General features: G+C 42.9%; 1 protein-coding gene across 15 annotated transcripts in view; it reads right to left on the reverse strand.

Annotated features, from left to right (window-relative positions):
- Positions 1–22,436, reverse strand: part of CADPS (calcium dependent secretion activator) — a 464,832-nt gene that overhangs the window by 39,879 nt on the left and 402,517 nt on the right. For all 15 annotated transcript variants that reach the window (XM_032411665.1, XM_032411674.1, XM_032411675.1 and 12 more), the window contains one exon: positions 5,311–5,343. In XM_032411665.1, the coding sequence (XP_032267556.1) occupies positions 5,311–5,343 (33 nt within the window). The remainder of the gene's footprint in view (positions 1–5,310; positions 5,344–22,436) is intronic.

A 22,436-nucleotide genomic window follows, 5' to 3' on the forward strand; every position in this document is an offset into this window, starting at 1 on the left:
AATTTTCAGCGAATGGATTGAGCAGGTTCCGTAATGGTCCTATAATTGTTGCAGCTTTATGATACGAAACAACAGAGGTTCTCCAATGAGATGTAAGTGATAGATATCAGTTCTAAACTGGCCCCCCCACGCCTCCTCTCCCTTGGCAGCCGCACATCAAAGGGCATTCTCAGCAGGGAAGGGGACCCCTACCTGGGCGGACTTGAGAAACTTATTAGTACTGTTTCCATTTCTTCCCTGGTGATTCTTGAGGCACTTATGGCCTTTTCCTGGACACATGCAGCCGTCTTAGAGCTAAGATTCAAAGCTCAATTCAGCAGACCTATCAGTAACCTGCAACGTTAGTAACCTACAATAATGGTTATATTCACCACTCCTTCTCTTCCCGCAAAATTTACTACCGTCAAAGGGGCATTTAAGTTTTAAAAACTGATTTAAAAAAGTCAGTGTGGTTCATCTCACCTACGTAGTTAAATATTTCCATGGTTCGCTACCATTTGACTCTTTTATTTTTCTTCATCATGCGTAACAATATCTGACACTGTACTATATATTTGCTTATTTGTCTGTCTTCTCTCATTAGAACATGACTCCACAAATATAAGGGCTCTACTTGATCTATTTTCTAGTGTATCCTTAGCACACAGAATGATGCCTGGCACATAGTAGGTGCTCAGTAAATATGCGCTGAATGCACAAACCCATGAATGAATAAGTCCATTTCCCACCTCTTTTCTGTTAGCTCTTCGGTCCCACTACATGGATTTTTATTAGATTCCCCTACCAACTGGAACTTGCAAAAATCATTTAAATTTCTCCCGGGTCCTAGTTACACCATGTGTAAAATGGGATTAATAATGGCTCTCCTACTTACCTTCAGGGATTGTTATGATCATCAGTTAAAATAACGTATGTCAAAATGCCTTAAAAGCTATAAATTGCTATACAAACATGAGCCACTATGATTCCCATCCCCACCCTGCCCCACAATATTGTATCACTTCATAGCCTTACCTACCTTTGGAATCTACTTTGGAACCAAGAAGAAAAAAGGGGCTTCAGAGAAACCAACATCAAAATAAAGATGACGAAGTCTCTGCATGCCAATGTATGTGGTTTTCTCGTAATAAAGTCCCTAGGCCTCCTCTCACAATCTTCTTCCTTTCTCACAGGCTTTACATCCAAATCTAACAAGTTTGCTTCCCCTCTTTTGGTGGACCAGGAAGGGGGAAGAGGGTAATTGTCTGAAACAGGTATGTTGATAACAGAGTGCTATATCACTTTTCCTGCTGCCCCAAGCAAACGGCAGCACCAGACCCGTAGACTCCCCAACCATGGGGATCTGGGACTCTCAAGGGCAGAGGCAAGCTGCCCCAATTCCCCTGTGGGTAGCGGGTCACTAGGTGGCCACTGGGGAAAGACAGAGTCACCGTGGTGATCCTCTGTCATTGAGGAAAGGTTCAAGTACAGTCGGTTCTGTATTTACGAAGCAGAGAAGGGTGTGTAATGAAGTCCAGGTAGACTTCCAAACAAAATGGTGAAAATACAGACTGTTCCCAGCCAAACAAGCTAACCTGCAGTTATAGATGGAAAATATTCTCGGCTAAACAGCTGATGTTATTAGATACATTAGGCTTTACATCATATTGCTCTCTGAACACAGTGGAGAAAAAACTTTGGGTGACGATGTTTAGTACCTCACACTGTTTATTTTTAAATGTGGCTTTGACAGGCTGATGGGATAGGATGTGGATTTTAGCAAACGTACAACACAAAGAAAGAAGGCTCTCTATAGTTAACTCCATCCACGTGTGGCAGATACCATTTGTGAAGAAGCCACTCTGTGGCTTAGGACAAATAGGACATTTTAATCCTAGCTTGGCCCTACCAGGTACTTCTGAGCTTGAAAACAAATTTACATTTTCAGTCACCTAAGCAAGCCTTAATTAGAAATGCAAATCTGCTATGTGTACCAAAGGGTCAAATACTACCTCTAAGACAAAGAGATAGGCTTTGGGGATTATGCAGTGTTTTGAATGAATGGTAACAGCACTTCTTTCCAGTAGTGTGGATAATTAAGAGACAAATCTCTAATGTAACTAACAACTAGTCCCCACAAGGAACTACACCAATAAGCCGTGTGCCAAAAACCTCACAGGGCAACACAGATGAACTTATAGACTTCAGAGCCAGAAACAACTCGGGAGAGGATTTTATCCATGGTTGTTAAACCTGGCTGCAAATGAGAAGGACCTGGGGAGCATTAAACAATACTAACTCCGAGACCCCACACTCCAGAGATTGTTTTAATTTGGCAGGCAACCTGGCACTCATACTTGTCAAAGCTCCCCAGGTGTTTCCAAGATGTAGCCAAGGTCCAGACTCACTGAATTAGTCCCCTGGTTCCCAAACTTGCGCTATAGATCAGCTCTCTAGAAAGGGATTTCCAAGCTCCCCCCCAGAACTACTGAAGTAGAATCTCTGGACGCAAGAGGCTGGAAATCTCTATTTAAAAAAGACAAAAACAAAAACGAATCAAAAAACAAGTATTAACGCTGCCCATTCTGGTTTGAGGACCACTGATTTAAGAGGTGCGAGTCGCTGGTGTGCTGGGACGCTGGCTCTTCAAAACAGAAAACAGAAATAACAAAACAGAACAAAACAACAAACCTTGATGTGTAGTACCTGCCGATTTCCAGGGTGTAAATATTCCCTCCATGGCGGAGTTTGAGCTACCAACGTGCCCTGCCTGAAAGCAGCGTTGGAAAGAGCACACAGTGACTCTTGGAAGGTCGCGCTAGCAGGTTTCCCATGGCCAAACTGCTGTCACTTAAATCCTCGCTCTCCGACTTACTAGCCAGGTGACCTTGGGCATGCTATTAACCTCCCTGTGCCTCAATTTCCTCACCTGTGAAGCTGGTACTCTCTGCTCCCCCACTACGGTTGTTTTGAGAAATAAATGATTACTGTTATTTACCAGATGTAAACAAGGTACATATAGTACATATGTGTATTACATACTATTATTTTTCTATAAAATTGTTTATTTACTAAAACAATATTCTCACTATAATATTATTTGGTATAAAAAGGTGTTAACTTAATTTTAAAGTTTACCTTTGTCCTTAGCCATAATAATTGGTGAAATCATGGGTTTGATGTGCTAACCACATTTTTTCTAATACTCATTAGATAATTACTCAATTATCCTAAGAAAGAGGTTTGTCTATGCACTAACTAAAATCATCTTGCAGATGGCATCGTGTTTAAGGGGACTGGTTTAACTCTCAGCTCTACCACTTACCAACTGTGGGACCCTGAGCAAGTTAAAAATGCTGTGCCTCTGTTTCCTCATCTTTAAAGTGAGGCTGTTGTAGAGATTCAATGTAACATGCTTAGAACAGCGCCTAGCATGCAGTGAATGCTTTTTGGGGTTTGGTTTACAATTGCAATTATGATTATTATATATCAACAGCGGTAAATGTACCACATATTGGAACATGCCACATCATTTTCTTCTGTCTCCCTAGAGGGTGAAAACTCTGCTAATGCATTTTTGTTCCCTTTCCCGTAGATGTAGAGTCCATTTTTTTTTCTTATCTTTACAATGAATCTAAAACTGGTTTGTAGGAATAAGGTCGATCCACATGAAATTGCTGATATTTGACTTTTTCTGACTTCCCCCAAATAACTGGCCCTCCCCAATAATGTCAGTTGATAGCAATGATTGCCAGATCAAGTTTCTCCTGATATTTGGATCTTGCTTACAGGGCACCTGTTCAAACCTCATTGGTGAGATCTCCCCTCCACCTGCAGGCCTATAGAAAACAACCTCAGCCACCAGATCTTTGGGTTGGGAGACTAGGATTTCAATTTCTATTACTGCTAAAGACCAGTGCAGGTCAGGGCTACCATCAGCAAATTCATCCTCCCTCCCTACTCCTCCCCGCCACCGTGCAATGTAGTGTGGGCACCCCCTTCCCCCTGCCCACGGGCCCTCTGGTGCTGAAATGTTTAGTGAGGGCCAGGTATGGTGCTGAGAGTCCCATATATGCGTGCCATTTAATCCGCACAGCAAACCTGTGGCTTGGGTATTATTACCTCTATTTTAAGGATGGGGAAACAGGCCCAGAGAATTTGAGTAGTTTGCTCCCTGTGAACTGGAAGTTTATACTTTGGGGCTTGAGAAAAATTACTTAACGCCTCTCCTTGCTGCAGTTATGTGAGAGCTTTTTCTCTTCTCCATTATAAAGACTATCTAGGTAAAGGAGTCAGAGGTCCCTCGATGAGAAGTATTATATAAATTCAAAGCATAATTATTGATTGTACATTCTTTCATTAAACAAACAAAATATATGCTAATGCTAAATTCACTCCAATTTTCCATTTTGCCATCCTTTGAGAAATAAGCCAATAAACCATTACACACTTAGCTTCCTGGGGAAATGAATTTAAATGTTAATATAAATCCTTTTAGAAAAAAAACAAATTTTAACAAATAAGTATTTGAACAAGGAGGGTACTTAACCACGTTCAGAATGAGAAACGTTCAGTTCAAGACCCTTGGTGGCTGTTGAGATAAGCTCTCTAAATTTAATATTTTATAATAGACTCACACCTCTTTTGTTAGAAATGGAGAAACAGAATCATTTTCTTTTCCCCTTTATTGGAATATATTTAAATCTCTCCAATTTTATTTTGCTAATAGGCAGGGCAAAGTCTGTCTATAAATGTATCCTGACTTATCACAGGTAATCCCACACTCCAGTATTCATGTGTAGTACTTAACCTCAATTTAAATGTAAATTTTGGGCAACCACAAGTGCTTTATCTGTGAACTTTGAGAGCTCTCTTCATTAATGAGGTCTGCACTGATTATAAGCAGTTTTGCAAGGTTTCCTTAAAACAATTGCAGAATTGACCCCAAAATGAACAAATTCAGAATTTATTTGTTTAAAAAAAAATACTGGTACCCTTGTGCAAATTTCTAGCTCCCGGCTACTGCCAAGGTGTGCACACAGAGGGGAGGTGGGCAGGATGATAACAGAAATGAACTGTACCAGAAAAACCAAGGAAAATGAAATGAAAGGCAACCGGGTTTACCCTCAAATAGGACCTCTCTTCTTGATGAAAGAAACCATACCCTCTCCTCATCTGAAAAAAGTTTTACCATGAAATATTCTTGGTTTCTCTCTTTCTGACGATTCAAGTCAGGAATATGCAATTTAGCAGCAACTAATGAAAACAGCACCATTAAATTTCTCATGAAAGAAAAAAAAAACCCCACAAAAACAATTTTCGAATACTCACAGGTACATCCACATATTTGGAAGCTGCCTTCACCTAAGGAGGAAAGAAGAGGGCAGAAGTGAGGCTGGTGTTTATGCTTCATTGTCCACAGCTCCGTGCTGTCTGTCATCATCAGTTAACACAATACACTGGTACCCGGAGCTGACCAGGAAACACAGAAAGGTACTAAAAAATGAAATGTGATGGCTATTTTCTTCCCCATGCCATAGCACTGCTTTGGAGAGAAAGAGAGAAAAGAGAGGAAGAGGGACAAAGGGAAGGAAGGGAGGTGAAAGGGAGGGGGAAGGAAGGAAGGAAGGAAGAAGGAAGGAAGGAAGGGAGGGAGGGAGGGAGGGAAAGAGAGAGAGGGAAAGAGAGAGGGAGAAAGAAAAGAAAAGAAACTAAGCAAATATTTACTGATTGGGATCCTGTGGCTGGTGTGGGAGTTTTGTATTTTCTTTGTCCCTTTAAAAAGAAGAAAAGTGACTCTAGCTAAACCAAAATTGATTAGTGAGGGCTTGCTAGTCTAGAAAAGCACCTAAGTCTCCTGTGATTTCTTGTACCTGGGGTCTTTTTGTCATTTGGTCGCACATTTGTCCTAATGGAATCCTTGAGTTTCAGTAAAGTGTCTGCAAGAGGAGGGGATGTGGTGGGTGGGCACCCTTAACCCAGAGGGGGATAGGTATCTGTGGGTGGGGTTGAGAGGGTACCAGAGCCTTTTAAAGCCCGTCCCAAGGCTGCTCTTGTGTCTTCTGGTTTGCTTTTTAAAAAGATTTTATTTATTTATTTGAGAGAGAGAGAGCACAAGCACATGAGCAGGGGGAGGGCAGAGGGAGAAGCAGACTCCCCACTGAGCAGGAAGCCCGATGTGGGGCTCGATTCCAGGACCCCGAAACCATGACCTGAGTGGAAGTCAAATGCTTAACCGACTGAGCCACCCAAGTGCCTGTCTCCTGGTTTTAAATACTAAAAACCCCAGATGGAAAGTGCAGGAAGTGGTTATGAAATTTATTTTCAGGTTTTGGGGAGAGAGTGTGGTATACTGTTTGAGAGCATGGGAATTTGGAGTCAGATCTGGGTTCAAATCCAAGCTCTATGACTTACAGGCTGTGTGACCTTGGGCAAGCTACTTCATCTCTCTGAGTCTCAGTTACCTCATGGGCAAAATGCTACTAGTAGATACCTATTTCAGCTGGGTGATCTGAAGGTGAATGTACACAAAGTTCTGGGACAGAATAGGCATGAAACAAATGGTAGCTAAGATGAGCGATTCATAAGCAAATGTGGGTGGGCTCTGTGTGCTGGGAGAAGTCAATGCACAGCTGGCTTTGAGGAATAAAACCTATGGGAGTATGTTTGATATTCTGTGTGTTTCATTTGGACTCAGGTCATGTTCCTTCAGGCACAGGTGAGATCAATGGGCTACATTTGGGGTCTGAGAGGGTTTTTAGTCTTATTGGAAACCACATAGACTGCGAAGCACATCAAGCAGTTAGGACATCTTTCACATCACAGGTAGGCTGCTTCTTGCCATTTGGCTGAGTCTGATATCAGGAATCACAGCTTCTACCCACATGTCTCCCAGGAAAGTATCCAGGGGAGCATTTCCCCTTATTGCTCTTTTTTTCAAAGCTACTTTTCACGATACCAACTCCCAAGGGAGAGAAGCCAGTGAGCCAAAGGCGGGGGGCGGGGGGGGCAAGAGCCCAGGATTAAGAGTCCAAAATTCTATAAGTGGCAGAACTAGTTGACCCTGAGATAATCACATCAAGTTCCACAGCCTTGGTTTCCAGAATGGGGTGTAATTCTGTGTACTTTGCAGGGCTGAGAGCCTGACCTAGTGAAAAAAGCATATGAGAAAGTGCTTCATGAACTTTAAAAGGCTGACCACACACATCGAATAGTTAATTATCGAGAGGGCAATGCATCCAAACATCTGGAATCATCACCAGCACCCAACGTAATTCCTAGATTCTCCTGTTATAGATTCTTTTAGACCCCTACACGCAGGACTGATTGCAACTGTAATTCAGTAATTTTGTGCAATGTCTGTCTCCCACAGAATGTCATGTCTTGCTCACAGCTGTCTCCCCAGTGACTCACTTGGTACCTGGCTTAGAAAGGGCACTCAGGAAAAATGGGCAGAAGGAAGGAAGCAGAGAAAGCAAGTGACTGGGTTGGTTGAGGAATAAGCAGGGGAATGGCCAGATTGAGAAGCCATTGCGTGAGTCAGTGTGAAAGGCAACATTCTGAAAGCTGACCTCTTGCAAAGGCTGGTGGGTGAAAGAAGGCCCACTTTGGGCCATTGAAGGGATATCAGGAAAGCTTTCCAGATTTCACACAATTAACATTTCTACTAAATGATCCCCAACACCAAATCTTTCCTGTCCATTCCAGATGCAGAATTTAGTTTGGGCAAGAAGGTGGCTTTCCTTTAAGTCTCCCTCACAATAATATCTAACATTTATATGATGTTTTTTGCTTTGCAAAGCAGATTCATGTACAGTTTCTTCTTTAAGCCACCCTGCAAAATGGGGGCTATGAAGCATATCTATTTACAACTGAGAACACTAAAACCCACAGAATTTAAGAAAGCATTTGCTCATGATCTAGGCCAGAAGGCAGAGAAGGCAGGACTCAAATGTGGTCTCCTGAGCTCCAATTTTTCCTTTGGAACTCCTGACCTCTTCCCCCATGGTAGAAATGTACAGGAGGAATTCAAGCATCAGTCATTGGGGCAGGTGCCGACAAAATAATTCTTCTCAACTAGAAACTGCCTCCTTTGCTCTGTGGAGTCGGTGCTTGGCAGTTGGTAAGAGTTTTGCTACAGCTGAAATGATCAACCTTTAAACACGCCTACTCTCCATTTACCACTAACATGCAGTTTCAATTCAGAGAATGACACCAGTCAAGTTCTATCCCTTTCAAGGCAGTTTGGGAAGATCAGGCAAGCTCTATGCCATGAATGAAAACCATACATTCGACTACATGCAGCAACCTTCGGTTTCTCCCTGGATAACTGTTGACTTATACTCTGTCTTATTGATCTTCCTCCCATCCCATAGTAACAGGAACAAATAGCTCAGAGTAAATTGTGGTCCTATGATTATTTAGAAAAATGTGGTGTGTCCCTTTTGGTTCTGGCCACTGCACTTTAAGAAGGAGGTTGACTAGGCTCCAGGAGCGTCTTCTTATAAGGAAAGCGAAAGCAGAGATATCTTGCCTAGAAAAGGAAGGGCTTGTGTGGCATTAGTTAAGCAGCTTCCATGTGGAAAGACTGAACTTTTTCATGGTGGCTCTAGAGAATGGAATCAGGATGGATGAGTAGAATGAAGGGCCCCAGGAGACGGTTTAAACAGCTCTCTCCTTCCATCCAGGCACTGGTCATCTCTGATGGTTGAGGAGCTCAAGCAGGAGCTATGTGGGCTGTTCTGGATGTGAGCCTTCCCTTCCCTGTGTGACAGGTTACCTCCAAGGCTGCTTCCTCTTCTGACTCTAGTCTCCTTAAGAGGCGAGAAGATTCCATCAGTTCTCTCTTTTTATAGTAGACATTGAGATACAGCAGAGTGAATAAACTGGCAAAGCCAGCACCAGAACTCTGGTTCCCGAACCCATTCCTGCCTACCATCAACACTGTTGCCTTTAAACATCACATTTATTTTCAGTGTCCCGGGGGTGTGTTTTTGCCAGCTATATTCTGAGAGGAAGGACCAGATCCTCCCAACCCATGAGGGCTTCGGAATTATTGCCAAGGGTCAGAAAAATTCAAGTGCACACCAGACCCTGCCTCTAGATCAAATAACAGGCCTTACGGTCTATGCAAGATGCTTTCCCACTGTATATAGATGTTATTTTAATGAATAAAACACATTTCCTTAAAGGTACTACCTATATTATAGAATTTTGTCATTATGTATGTTTTCCCATCAGTGGTTCTCAAAAGTGTGTGTGTGTGTGTATGTGTACGTGTGTGCTATTTTCTTTTCTTTTTTAACTTTAAAAGAAATCTTCCTAGTGAAGTAGCTAAAAAGATGAGCTCAGGATTGGTGGGATTGGTGGGGTTAGAAGTCTGGCTTTACCATTTTCTAGCTTGGTGACCTTGAGCAAGTTACTGAACCTCTCTGAGCCTTCTCTGTAAATGGGATGATCATAATATCACTCAAAGGGATACTGCAAGGATTGAATGAGATAATCCATCTAAGTGTGTAGAACAGTGCTGGCACAGGGTAAAAGCTACTTAAGGTATCTTTTCTTCGTGGTTACTGGAAATATTGGCTTATTGGTGTAGATGAAGTGCATGCTCCTTGTCCTGGTAATGGTGGTGACAGTTTCACTTCTCACCTCTAGCCCATGGGCAATTTCTTGGCATAAAAAAGATGCTGGAATCTCCCCACATTATCAGCAGGTATCTGAGCTGGTTCTCGGTCTGGTATGCTTTCTGCCAATTCACTGAACATCTTGTATACTAGAGACTCACCCTCAAAACCTTGAGGCAAACGGCAAAGATGGGTTGCTTAATTCAGGATGGCTGAGTTTAGGCATGAGTAATAGGGCAGTTCCCTGGGCCAGGGTGCTCAGTTATATTCAATCACACGTACCTCCTGCTCTTTGGGACCAAGCCATGTGCTCTGGGGTGCAGGAGATAAGGGGGAGAGGAAGGAGTTTGCCCCAGATACCTGGTCAGATACCCGGTCTGGCACATTTTCTAAGTTGGCACTCAACTGCCCTAAGGGAAAGGCAAGAACTGTGACTTCAGCCACATGTCATTTCCTGAAATCCTTGCATTCTGACCATCCCACTGATGGGACAAAGAATACCCTTTCTGTAGCAGTACCCATGGGCACCCGCCCCCATGCCCCCTACCTCCCAGACTTTCCCAGTTCTGGGAAAGGACGTCAGAAGAGGACACACAAGGTAGAAGAACCTGAGGGAGACCAAGGATGATGGGAGGGAGACAAACTGTCAGTGAACAACTTGTTCATGTTCTCACATGCCTGAAGCAAAGAACACTTATTATGTACAAGGCACCACATCAGGGGCTATAGATAAAGGCACTTGCTCCATGATTCCTGACCCCTTTCTTAGATGATGTCTAAGTGCACAATCTCTCCAAACACAGAATGACTCATGTCCATCCAACAACTAGTAACTCTAAGTAACATTTCTGAGTGCTTATGTCTTGCCAGGCAATGAGTCAGGAATACTGCATTTGCTATATTTAATCCTCATAACAACCTATTAATTATTCCATTTTATAGTTGAAGAAACTGAGGCTAAAAGAGATGAAGAGACTTGGCTTAAAGTTATGCAGCTAAGAAGTTAAAGCGTTGGACCTCCCATCCCCTAAGCTGCCTATTATTCAGTTAAAAACAAACAAATATAAACCACTTTTATTGACCAGTCTTATTTAACTCTTGTTTTGCGTGTGTGTGTGTGTGTGTGTGTGTGTGTGTTGTGTGTGTGTGTAGACACAACCTAAAATGGCTTCTCCGGGAAAAATGTAGGAGGGATTTGAATAATTGTCTGCACTGACTCAGTCAGGGCAGAAGGTCCAAAACAGTTTCTCTGGCCTCAATGTCCCAGCTAATTACCTCGACCCTCCACCTGACTTAGTGTGTGTGGACAGGCTTAATGGTTTCTCTATTGAGCTCTTCCATTATTTTTCAGGTGCCCAAGGTAATCTTTTCATTGAACACTCACCATCCCGGGATTTTCACAATGCTGATGACTAAGGGATTTTCTTCTGCCTGGTCCTAATAAGGGGACCTGAGTTAATCATTGTGTAGCTTTGATAGGGAGCACGGTGGGGGCTTAAACCACTTCTCTTGCTTCATTAGGGGAAAAAGCAACCCAGGTGCAGACCACGAGGACCTCAGGGTTTGATACTATTAAATCAATGCACAGACAAAAAAAAAAAAAAAAAAGTGGATTAGGCCCTTTTTGCAAACAGAAATCTGGTGGGTAAGACTCAAAGATGGAAGAAAAAAGAAGTCTGAACAGATACCACTGCATTACTGACTGCCCGAGCTCTCCTTTCTCCCCACGGTCGCTTAAGAAAACACCAACCAAGGAAGCGACTTATTCTCTGCATGAGCTGATGCCACCCTGGCTTGTTTGACTTCACAAGAGCGTGGAGCTGATTTCTCTGCCCTTGCCTAGAAACTGCCAGCCACACCACTGCCTCAAGGGGCTAGCAACATTTACTTCGACATTTGGCTTTTGAGATTTCTGTTGCAAGGATCCTTTTGCTGTTTTGTGCCTTTCTCCATTTCTCGAACCCAGGCGATCCCAGAGATCTGGATTACTACTATTTTTTTGCAAGGTGAGGCAGTTCAGCATGTAAAAATGTTATGTAGGGCCACCATCTTGCATAAAATAATCATCTCTAGGGGTGCCTAGGTGGCTCAGTCAGTTGAGGGTTGGACTCTTGGTTTTGGCTCATGTCATGATGTGGTGGGTTGTAGGATGAGCCCCACTATGGGCTCCATGCTCAGTGGGGAGTTTGCTTGAGATTCTCTCCTTCTCCCTCTGCCCCTCCCCTCAATTGCTCAAATAAATAAATCTTTAAAAAATAATCATCTCTCTTATGTTGAATTTTATCATCTATTACCATCCCCGTGTCTATGAAAAGTAAGAACTTCTCTCTCTCTCCTCAGTGCCTACACTGCGTGATAATAGAGCAGGGGCTCAGTACAAATTTGTTGAATGAATGAACTTCTGGGTGTGGCACTCTTAGTACCCAGGGTAGAGGTTTCTAGTATTTTCTTGCAGTTGGTTTTTAAGTTACAACAGTCTTAAAGGCACATTGAAAAAAAGTGTGGGCAAAGGGAACTGGTATTTGTTGCTTCTGTGGGAAGGGCTGAAAGGGTCTCTTGTTCCCATGCCGCGTGGGCAGTATAGTGCAGGGGTAAGGGCGGGGGGAGGCAGGGAGACGAGTCCGACACTGAGGCTGGCATCTAGTTCTATTACCGGTGAGTTGTGGGCCAGGGAATTAACTTCTCTAAACATTAGCTTCCCCATTTGAAAATAGTGACAACAATAACTCCTCATAGGGTGGTTGTATGAATCATTAATTAAAAAAAAGACAGTTTTTAAAAGTGTTTAACATATGCAGGGCACTATGCTAAGCATTTGATTTCTATTGATTCCTTTAGTGCATGTTAAGGATTAAACGAGTTAATGTATGTAAATAACCTTTGCACAGGGCCTGGCACGTAGTATGTGTTCAATAAACGTTGGCTATTAATTTTACATTCTCTTTTCCTGCCACCTACAAAGGGGCTGATTTGACTGGTCAGGTTCCAGGGCACCGTCTGGGCTGTTTCTGGGCTAGCTATGTATCTGCACACTGAAGTGCTTCAGGTTACAGTGTGTGACCTACCTTGCAATAAGAGGCCCAGCTGTCTTCTCTCTTTTGCTGGCTTTGAGCCTGGACTCTCTTTTTTATTCTATGTCTGCCTCTTAGAAAGAGATCCCTAGAGACCAGAGTGACTCTGCAGCGTGCTCTGCATTGGAATATGGACCCAAAGCCCCGGTCACAATGTGGGAGCCTGTTCCCAAAGAAGCTTGTCATCAATGATTTTGCTCCCTGTATGGGCATGCCATTCCCTCATTGAAAAGTGGGGTTTATTCCTCCATCTCACTTGAGTCTGGGCTGGCCTATGACTGCTCTGACCCACAGAACATGATGGAGATGAGGCCATGCCAGTTTCCAGCCAAGTCGTGAGAAGGGCTGGCAGCTTCCGCTTCCCTGCTTTTGCAAGCCAGCGGCCGTGTACGTGTGAGTACCCCGAGACTACCATGCTGTAAGAAGCCCAAGCCACGTGGAAAAGATCAGCAGGATGAGACCCCATATAGGTCAAAAGAAGCCACATGAAGACACATCAAATTATCAGCCATCCAGCCCCAGCCCAGCCCAGCCACCTGCTGAATGCGGCCCAGAGAGTGACCCCAGTCAGAGCCACATGAACCAAAGAATCTCCTCGCTGAGCTCTTCCCAGATTCCTGACTCACAAAATTGTGAGCAAAACAAAATGATTCTTTTAGGCCACTAATTCCGCCATAGTTTTTATGCAGCAGTAGTCAACCAACACTTAATAAGGTGTTCCTTTACCTCATATTCCCCTACCTTTATCCATTGCCTGTATTTCCCTGGAGGATGCTGTCGGAAGGTCCCTAATGGTCAAGGACAGGATTTGGGTATTCCTGGGCCTCCTGGCTATAAAAACATTAATGACTGACCTGATTTTCACCTGATCCTCAATGATCTTTGTTGAGCACATAAGTATTGAGCACTTATGTATAATTAGCTCAATTAGTCATCACTGTAGAGCCTGGGATGGCTCATTTCACCATTCCTGCTTCATAGAAGGATGCTGAGGCTCAGCAAGGGTAAGCAGTTTTCAAGAGGTCAACCAGTAACTGGTGCAACTGGAGTACAAGCCCAGTTGGGTTATAAAGTGCAGAGTCCTTTCATTACACCAAGTTGTTGATGTTCTGAAAAGGATGTGTCATTCTAAAACCACTTCTGACCTACTGACCACCTGGGATCTGGGAAAAGGAGAGCATACTTTGTGGAAGGTGTAGAAGCTTTGGGTCATACAGATCTTGGTTTGATTATGCTCCATCACTTATCAGTTAAATGACCTTGGGAAAAGTTATTCAACCTTCCACAGCTTCTATAACCTGATCTGCAAAATGAGGATAAAAACTATCATCTTCAGGGGGTTCTTCTGAGGTTGAACACGTTAATATGTCAAGTGCTCCACACAATGCCTGGTACACAGTAAGAGCTCAATGATCATTAGTTATTATTATTACTAGTGTTTACTTCACTTGTGCTTAGCTGGGAGTTGACTGTGCCAAGTGTGTTCCTCTCCATAGCTTATAGACTAGACAAAAGTTGGCAGACTATGGATTGTGGGCCAAACCTAGCCTGTTGTTTGTTTTTGCATGGCCCATGAGTTAAGAATGGTCTGCACATTTTTAAGTGGTTGAAAGAAAATCAGAAGAAGAATAAGTATTTCCTGACATGTGAAAATTATGGGAAATTGACATTTCAATGTCCATAAATAAAGTTTTATTGGAATACAACCACACCCACTCATTTACAACAAAGCACAGAGGTTGAGAGACTGTGTGCCCTGTTAAGTCAAAAATGTTTACTCTCTAGTCCTTTCCAGAAGTTTTCTAATCTCTGGGCTATAATATGATTGAGAGACCATGGAGTGGGGGTGGGAAGAGAATCACAAAATTATGTCTAATCTTCATTTGTCCATTAGCTAGTTGATGGATCTTAGCTACATGTCTAGCCTCAGGTCCTTATCTATTATAATAGGATGCCAGACTGAGTGTTTTCTCCTGATTCCTTCCAGAATTAGAAAAAAAAAAAAAATGTTTGTGACTCTCAGATGGTGTACGAGGCAGGTTAGCTCTAGGAAGAATGTGGGATAGAAGCACTTCCCACACCTTGAAAAAGTTATAAATGCTCTCGTACTAAAACAAGAGGTTTATTAATATTTTAGTATTCATAAGAGCTCTGGACATGAGGCTCCAGGAAAAATATAGTAACAGGGAAAACAAAAAGCATTTGAGATAAATAAAGACCATTCCCACAGGTACCAGACAGCATAGCATGGCCCCATGGGTAGACCTGGCAAAGAGATAAAAGGATTACAATAGGCAGCATGTGCTGAGTATCTACCCTGTGCCAGGCACTGTTTTCTGTGTTGTTCATGAACCATCCAATTTAATATTCCCAGCACCCTCTAGTTGCAGCCCTCTTCCTCTGCACCTCTTTGGGCTATGGTGAGGATTCACAAAGACAATACATACAAAGGGACGTAATAAAAAGGTGCGGCGAAACTTCACAGTACCTCCTAGTTGCTATACTGGTCTTGCTGGAAGGAGCAGGCCAAAGGAACAACCTTCCTGTGACTGGGGAGCGAGCCCCTCTGTGAACTTGCCCTGAGTCCCCACATTTGCCCACATCCTTCCTCGGCTTCCAGTTTTCATTCTGTTTTTTTTTGTGTGTGTGGCAGAAATGGAATCAGCAGGCTTGACATCTAAATGCATATAGCTCCATGATAAGCATCGTTCAGGCCAGGAACATGGGAGAAGCTGCACCCACATCATTGATCAGCAGATTAGAAAATCTGAAAAAAGATGTAAGAGCTTCCAGAGGGGAGCAGAGGCAGGATAGGGAGCTGGTTCAGAGCGCAGGCTTTGCGTTGGATCGCACGGGGCCAGATTCTAGCTCTACCACTTACTAGGCAAGTTCCTTGACTTTTCCATGCCTCACATTCTTCATCTATCAAATGGGAATACTACTACTCTTCACAGAGTTGTTGGGTTATTAACTGAGTTGGCAGATCAGTTCTCAGGGCATGGGAAATAAGAAATATGTGTCTGCTATTATCACTATTTTTGCTGAAAAAATCAAGTTGTTCTCTGTAATCAGACTTGTATATTAAGCTTGGTCTGGCCCTGCATTATCCAATAGCTCCATGTGGCTATTTACATTTAAATGAATGAAAACAAAATACAATTAAAAATTCAACTTTTCAGTTGTAACTAGCCCACATTTCAAGTGCTAAGGAGCCACACGTGTCCAGTGGCTGCTGTATCAACCAGTTTGGATACAGAATACTTCCCCCACTGCAGAAAGTTCTACTGGGCAGTGCTGGTAGACTCAAGAGACATTCATAAATACAGGTTCTTACATTTTAAAATGTTAAGAATGAAGAGATGTGCCATCCAATTCCCATCTTAGAACAAGAGATCGGTTGGAGGAGGAAGCAGGAGAAGGAAAAGGGCATTGGTGTCAACAGCCTCATCATGTGGATGAAGCAAGAATTCAAGGTGGATGGGTATAATTTAAAGTAATCAAGATGCCAAGAGAGGAATGACAATATTGATACAACCGTAACGGGAAGAGGGAGAGGGAGAAGTGTAAGAAGCTAAAGCTCCATCTATTACAGTAGGGAGTCAAATAATCTCTAAGATCAATAAATCAAGAAATAGCAATGTAAGAATAGTACTTGGGGCTATGAGGATAAAAACAAAATTGTTTCAGGGATCCTTTCTGGGGTCAGGGATTAAGGGTGGAAAGGGGCAGGACAGAGAACTGTTGTTTCTTAAAAAATTATTACTATGAGTGTCTGTACTATTTCATTTTTAAACCTATATGTATTTCTTTCATTAAAAAATTATTGAAAAAAGAACAAAATGATTGGTAGAATTTTCAACATTTTAGTGGAGAAGGGCATTTTGCAGGAGGAATGTGTCTCCTCCAGAGTAACTTCTTCAAGGTTTTTGGTTGACTGGGGACATGATTCTGAGATATGTCCTCTACAAAGGCAAAAGCAAAACCTAGCAACCCCTCCCCACCCCACCCCCCATCCATAATCTGGATGCTCTAAGTGCATCTGGGGAAGATGAATACATTGTTAGTGCCAACTGAGGGACTGACTGCCTGGGGGAGACAGAATGTACCAGTGGGTGGATGTACTGGGACTCTGTGTGCGGGTGAGCAGTTGAGCAAACCTCAGTGGCTCCTGCTCAGGGGCGAAGTGACAATTACAGGCAAAGCCCCTTACAACACTTTTGGAAGACTAGAGAGAAACACAACCCTTGAAATATACCTGCAATCATAGAGAGCATGATGGATTCCCCAGCTCTGTGACCCAGCAGCTGAAATGTCTTCTTTGCTGGCTGAAGATCAAGGGTGTTTCTGGCCAGTTATGAAGTGCCAGTTATGAAGTGCCCACATAAGCACCACGTAAATGCTACATAGAGGATGTACGTCATGAGGCCATTTTCCCTTCCTTTCCTTTTTCAAAAGGCTGGAGTGTATAAATGCTGTTTTTGCAGATGTGGGAACTGTGACACCAAAAATGTTTTATGGGAGGCTCACCAGGTGGCCATGGCTCCGAAAAATGATCAACTGGTTTTCCAAATCTGGTGCACATTTGAAAGAAAAGACTTAAACACTGCAATGTTTAAAAATAAGGTTTCCCTCAGTTGCTTATAAATAGAACCAGTGTTGGAAAAATTTTCAAATAATAGAATGTGAATATTGGAGTCCAAGTCTGGACTCTCCTGCCATCTCAAATCCTGGCTCTGTGAGTTTGGGAAAAACCATTGTTTAGTTTTCTCATGGACAGCATAGAAATACCAAACACCTGATATATATAGTCATATACAAAACTACGGGCGCATTTACCAATGACTGAATGCCCAACTGACACCATCTTATCTGATGCTTCTAACAACTTGTCCTCTCATTTTACAACTGAAGGAACTGTGGCTCAGAGTGGTTAAATCGGTTTCCTCAGGGAACACGGCTCAGAGCTAGAATTTGAACCCAAGTGGGTCTAACTTCAAAGGATCTGCCACCATATTACACTACCCCTACACTGCCCTACCTATTCATAAGATAATTTCCCGAAGTCTGAAGATCAAATCTAGATGATGACTGTGGAGATACCTATGATGATATGCACATATTACCACAAATAAGACCTCATATATAACTGTTGTGTAACCATCATGCATATTCTTTTAATTTTTTTTTTAAGATTTTATTTATTTATTTGACAGAGAGAGAGAGAGATCACAAGTAGGCAAACAGGCAGACAGGCAGAGGGAGAGGGAGAAGCAGGCTCCCCACTGAGCAGGGAGCCCGATGCGGGGCTCGATCCCAGGACCCTGGGATCATGACCTGAGCCAAAGGCAGATGCTTAACCGACTGAGCCACCCAGGCGCCCCAACCATCATGCATATTCTGAAATGACCTCTGAGGACCTCTGTAGGCTTCTGAGGGTCTGGGGGAAGGCAGGAGAGAGCCCAGGCTTTCCTGGAGAGCGTCCTTAGGCAAGAACACGAAAACCTTGAGTTGTAGGGCTGCTGGTTGATTGCACGGCTTCTGTGCATGTTCATAAATATTGATTGTGATGAAACTATTATCATAGTAATGAGGGTAATAATGCCTCCTGCAGCCCATCCCACCACACTCCTCGAAGTCCCTACCTTTCATTAAACAAAGAGCTGCTGGCTCTGCTGGGGAGCTGGGCACAAGGCAGGGAAATGATCTCTATTCAGCAAAAGCATTCTGTTCCATGCACTGATTAGGAGCCGCAGGCTCATTAACGAGAATTGTTCGTATCTCCTGTTGCTCAGGGTACTGTGCTCCGAGGCTGGGTCCAGGAAGTGTATGTTCTCATCTCTCTTCCCCCCTGGGGCTTCCGAACAGATGCCCGATTGAAGTAGACATGTTTTTCCTTCCAGTTTCCCTAATTTCTGTCCCAATCCTTCATTCCCAGCGAGGATTTCTGCAAGGCTCAAAGGTTCCTTCAAACCCACCCTTTTAACGATGACTTAACAATGGTTGCATGCTTATTATTTGCCTGGCATAAGGCTAAGCACTTTACAAGTAATTAACCCTCACAATGGAGGGCATGATGATTATTAACATGGATGGATGAGGAGACTGAGCTCAGAGAGGTTTAACAACTTCCTCAAAGACACATAGCTGGCAGCATCATGTAGCTTCCTCAGAGACACAAAGCTGGTGTTAATATGGGTGTGCTGGACTCCAGGGTGTGACCTCTTCACGACGCTGTACTGCTTTTCCATTTGTCAATTTACATGGCATACTCTCATTTGAGGAGAAACTTGGAAGTACAAACTGAAAAGCTTTAATTTTATAAATTCTCCAAGCAGGTCAAAGGCTTATTTTTATTCCATCATAGTGGGGCCTCTGCCCATCTCTGGCATTTTTGGGTTTTGCTCTGCCTTCAGAACACCTCTCAACACTGAGAAGCCCAACAGAATGAAAGCTGGAAGAGGGCAAGCACCACGTCTTACTCGTGTCCCTCTGGCTTCCTTGGTGCTACGCAAAGGAGAACCGTGCTGTCATGACTGAAAGGCCCGTTTCTGCATGAAGGGATCACCTGTCAGCCCGATGCCCTCCCCTTGTCCCCCAGCTGCCTCAGCCTGAACTTGAGGGCACAGATTGTTTGCATCACCACTGCCAGTGATAACTTGTCCATCAGAGTCAGTCTAGGTCTGCTGCACATGGAGAATTCTTTTTCCTCATCTCAGGTAAAGAACGGAGATGACAAACAAATGGATGAGGGACAAGGTCTGGGTTCTGTGTCTAACATGTCTAGATGTTCAAGTCATTTTCCTTCTCTGGTCTCAGTTTACACAACTGCAAAATGGGGGCATGGAGAAGGTATCACAACCTCCCAAACTTCTGGCATCAACACCACGTTCCTGACTTTGGCTATGGCCCATGTGCTGTCTGTACTATACTTAATTCTATACTTAATATGCTTCTTTAAATTGCCTCACTTTTTAAATACTTAATTATAAAAAGAAAATGTATACCACTGCCATAAATGGAAAATCAATATCAAGATACAATCAAGAGGAGAAGGAAGTAAAAGTACACACAACATAAATAAAAATAACATCGTTATATTCTAGGTAGACACAGTTGCCGGCAGAGGGTGCTGAGCCCAAGACCTGCTCCCTCTTTCTCTCTTTCTCTCTGTTACACATGAAGATTTGAAGTTTTAGAGAAGTGTAAAAGACGCATAAGCACTCACTGGATACTTTCCCCTTGATATAAAGATAAAGATGAAAATGAAATTAAAAAGGGGATCATTCTTTCACAGTGGAATTAGTGTTGTTTAATGCAGCATTTCTGTGGCATCTAACATCATCTCAGGTACCATGTGGTGCATCTCCGGTGCTTGGAAAACACTCAGGGATACGTAGAAAGGAAGGAGGAGGAGGAAGAAGAGGAAGAAGAGGGAGGGAGGAGCCACCATGTTTGGCAGCACGTGCCAATTCTGTGGAAGAATTTGACCACAGTCCATTTTGAGCTGCCAGGGGGACATCACGAAATGCAGAGATTGGAAGATATGTGGAGAAGTGGTGCTCACCAGCAGGGAGGAACTGAGCAGACACAGTGCATCACTGGGAACACTGGACCAGAAAACCTCAAATGTTCCTTCGGTTGTATGCACTCTTGATAGTAACTTCCAGACAACGAGAGCTAAGATCTTTTAAAAAAAAAAAGTCTTTCTATTTTTACAACTCCTAGCCTAGTAATTTACATATAGCAGTCATGGAAAACATGGTGACAGATCAAGTAATTGGTGCTACTACTCAGGACTCAGTGATATAACCACAGTAAGAACCATAATAATAACAAAGCAAGTATCAAATGCTTACCTCATTCCAGGTACATAACATTTTCTCATTTAATTCTAACAACATCACGTAATAGAGGTCTTATTCTTAGGCCCATTATATAGGTCTGTAAACTAAGGTCAGAGCTTAATTAACCCATCCAGGACTATACTCCAGTAAGGGGCAGAACCGGACAAACAAGTAACCTAGGTGTATGTTGAAATAAACCTGATTCAACCTAAAATAAGCATGGAGAATGGGTTATTCAATTCTGATTAACTGAATATTTTGGTTAATAGGTATTCTAGAAACTGTGTATGAATGAAAAATTCTGGAAGAATTAAAACACGAAAGAGGCACCTGGGTGGCTCAGTTGGTTAAGTGTCTGACTCTTGATCTCAGCTTGGGTCTTGATCTCAGGGTTGTGAGTTCAAGACCCGTGTTGGGCTCCACACTGGGTGTGGATCCTACTTAAAAGAAATAAGAATAAAATAAAATAAAATAAAATAAAATAAAACACTAAATACTAAAATACACTAAACTTAGTGGAAAACATTTCTGATGAATCAGAATTTTGAGTACAAGGATGTGCTGAAATGGAGCTGTAGAAGAGTTTTGGTTGATCCTGTGATGAACAGTGATTTGGGTTGCTTAGGAGAAATGATTACTATACTAAAGACCGACCAGGTAAGAGAATAGTTAAAAGTGCTAGGATCATTTAAACCTTCTTACAGGTTGAAGTTGAAGGTAAGGCTAAGGGCTATTTACTGGGCATCCACAGAGTGCAGGGTGTCCTGCCGGGTCACTGTGCACTGTAGCTGTAATCATCTCGTCAGCTCTCTGAAAGAGGCACCAGCACCCCCACTCAGCAGATGAAGAGACTGAGGCTCACAAATGTTCACTAACTCGCCCACATTTCTGTTAGTCTGGGCTTCATAATCATAGCTCTCCCTCCAACTTTCTGGTGATAAGCTTCCTATTACACGTGGTTTAGAGGTCAAGGCAGCATTTCTAACTTTTAATTTCAGAACAATTACTTTGTTTTTGAAGACTCATCTGTATTCATTAGGTATTTCTTTCATAGCTGACATTTCTGGGACCCGGTTGCTCAGCATCTCACAGTCTGGAGAAAATACTGTGTCTGTCTTATGTTTGTCTGTTTACTAAAGAACATTAAGGGAAATGGTTAACTCTGGATGCTTCTTTTTTTCTTCTGAAAAGTGTCTGCAGGGCTGCTTTGGACAGCAGGTATGTTAATTGTCAACTGTGTTTTCAAGGCATGAACTGGAAATGAGGATGATGTCCTACTAGGTGATAAAATTATCTGTCATAAACCCCAAAGTGGATGTCAAGTTCTGAACCATTGGGGAAGGGCTGATGAAAGAGGTCGGTCGAAGGCATGGCAGATCAGTGCTTTACAATTCTTGAACATTTCAGAGCACGGTGGTTTGTTTTTTTTTTTTGGTCAGTGTGAACAAACTACATTAGACAAAATAAGTCTTGCCTTCCAATGGTGGCTCAAAGCTTCAAAATCAGACTACAAATCCCACATTTCTGATAACAGTAGCTAGTCTCTCTGTGACCTCTCTTAGCTTCTCCAGCTGAATCAGTTTTGGATAATGTCTCTTGTAAGCCCTTTGAGCCCATCACCATGGGCAAGTTCTTTCATTATCAGGCTGTTCCTTCCTTAACAGACTAGCTGTTCTTTCACTCCATGCCTGTCCTTTTCCTCCTTTTAGTCTGGCTTTTCCCCGAGTCACAGTGGACTTCCAGTTCCCAGAATGCCCTGGACCTTCCCTTTCTCCTCTTTGTACCCTGTACTCTTTCTTCTCTTCTTTGCAAGATCCACTAGATCTCAGCTCAAATGTCATTTCCTTCATGGCCTCCCAGATGAGGTTGGGTGCCTTCAGGCTACTGTCCCATTGCATCAGCTACTTCTCCCTCTC

Source organism: Phoca vitulina, unplaced genomic scaffold, assembly GCF_004348235.1.
Source record: "Phoca vitulina isolate PV1807 unplaced genomic scaffold, GSC_HSeal_1.0 scaffold13, whole genome shotgun sequence".
NCBI lineage: Eukaryota > Metazoa > Chordata > Mammalia > Carnivora > Phocidae > Phoca > Phoca vitulina.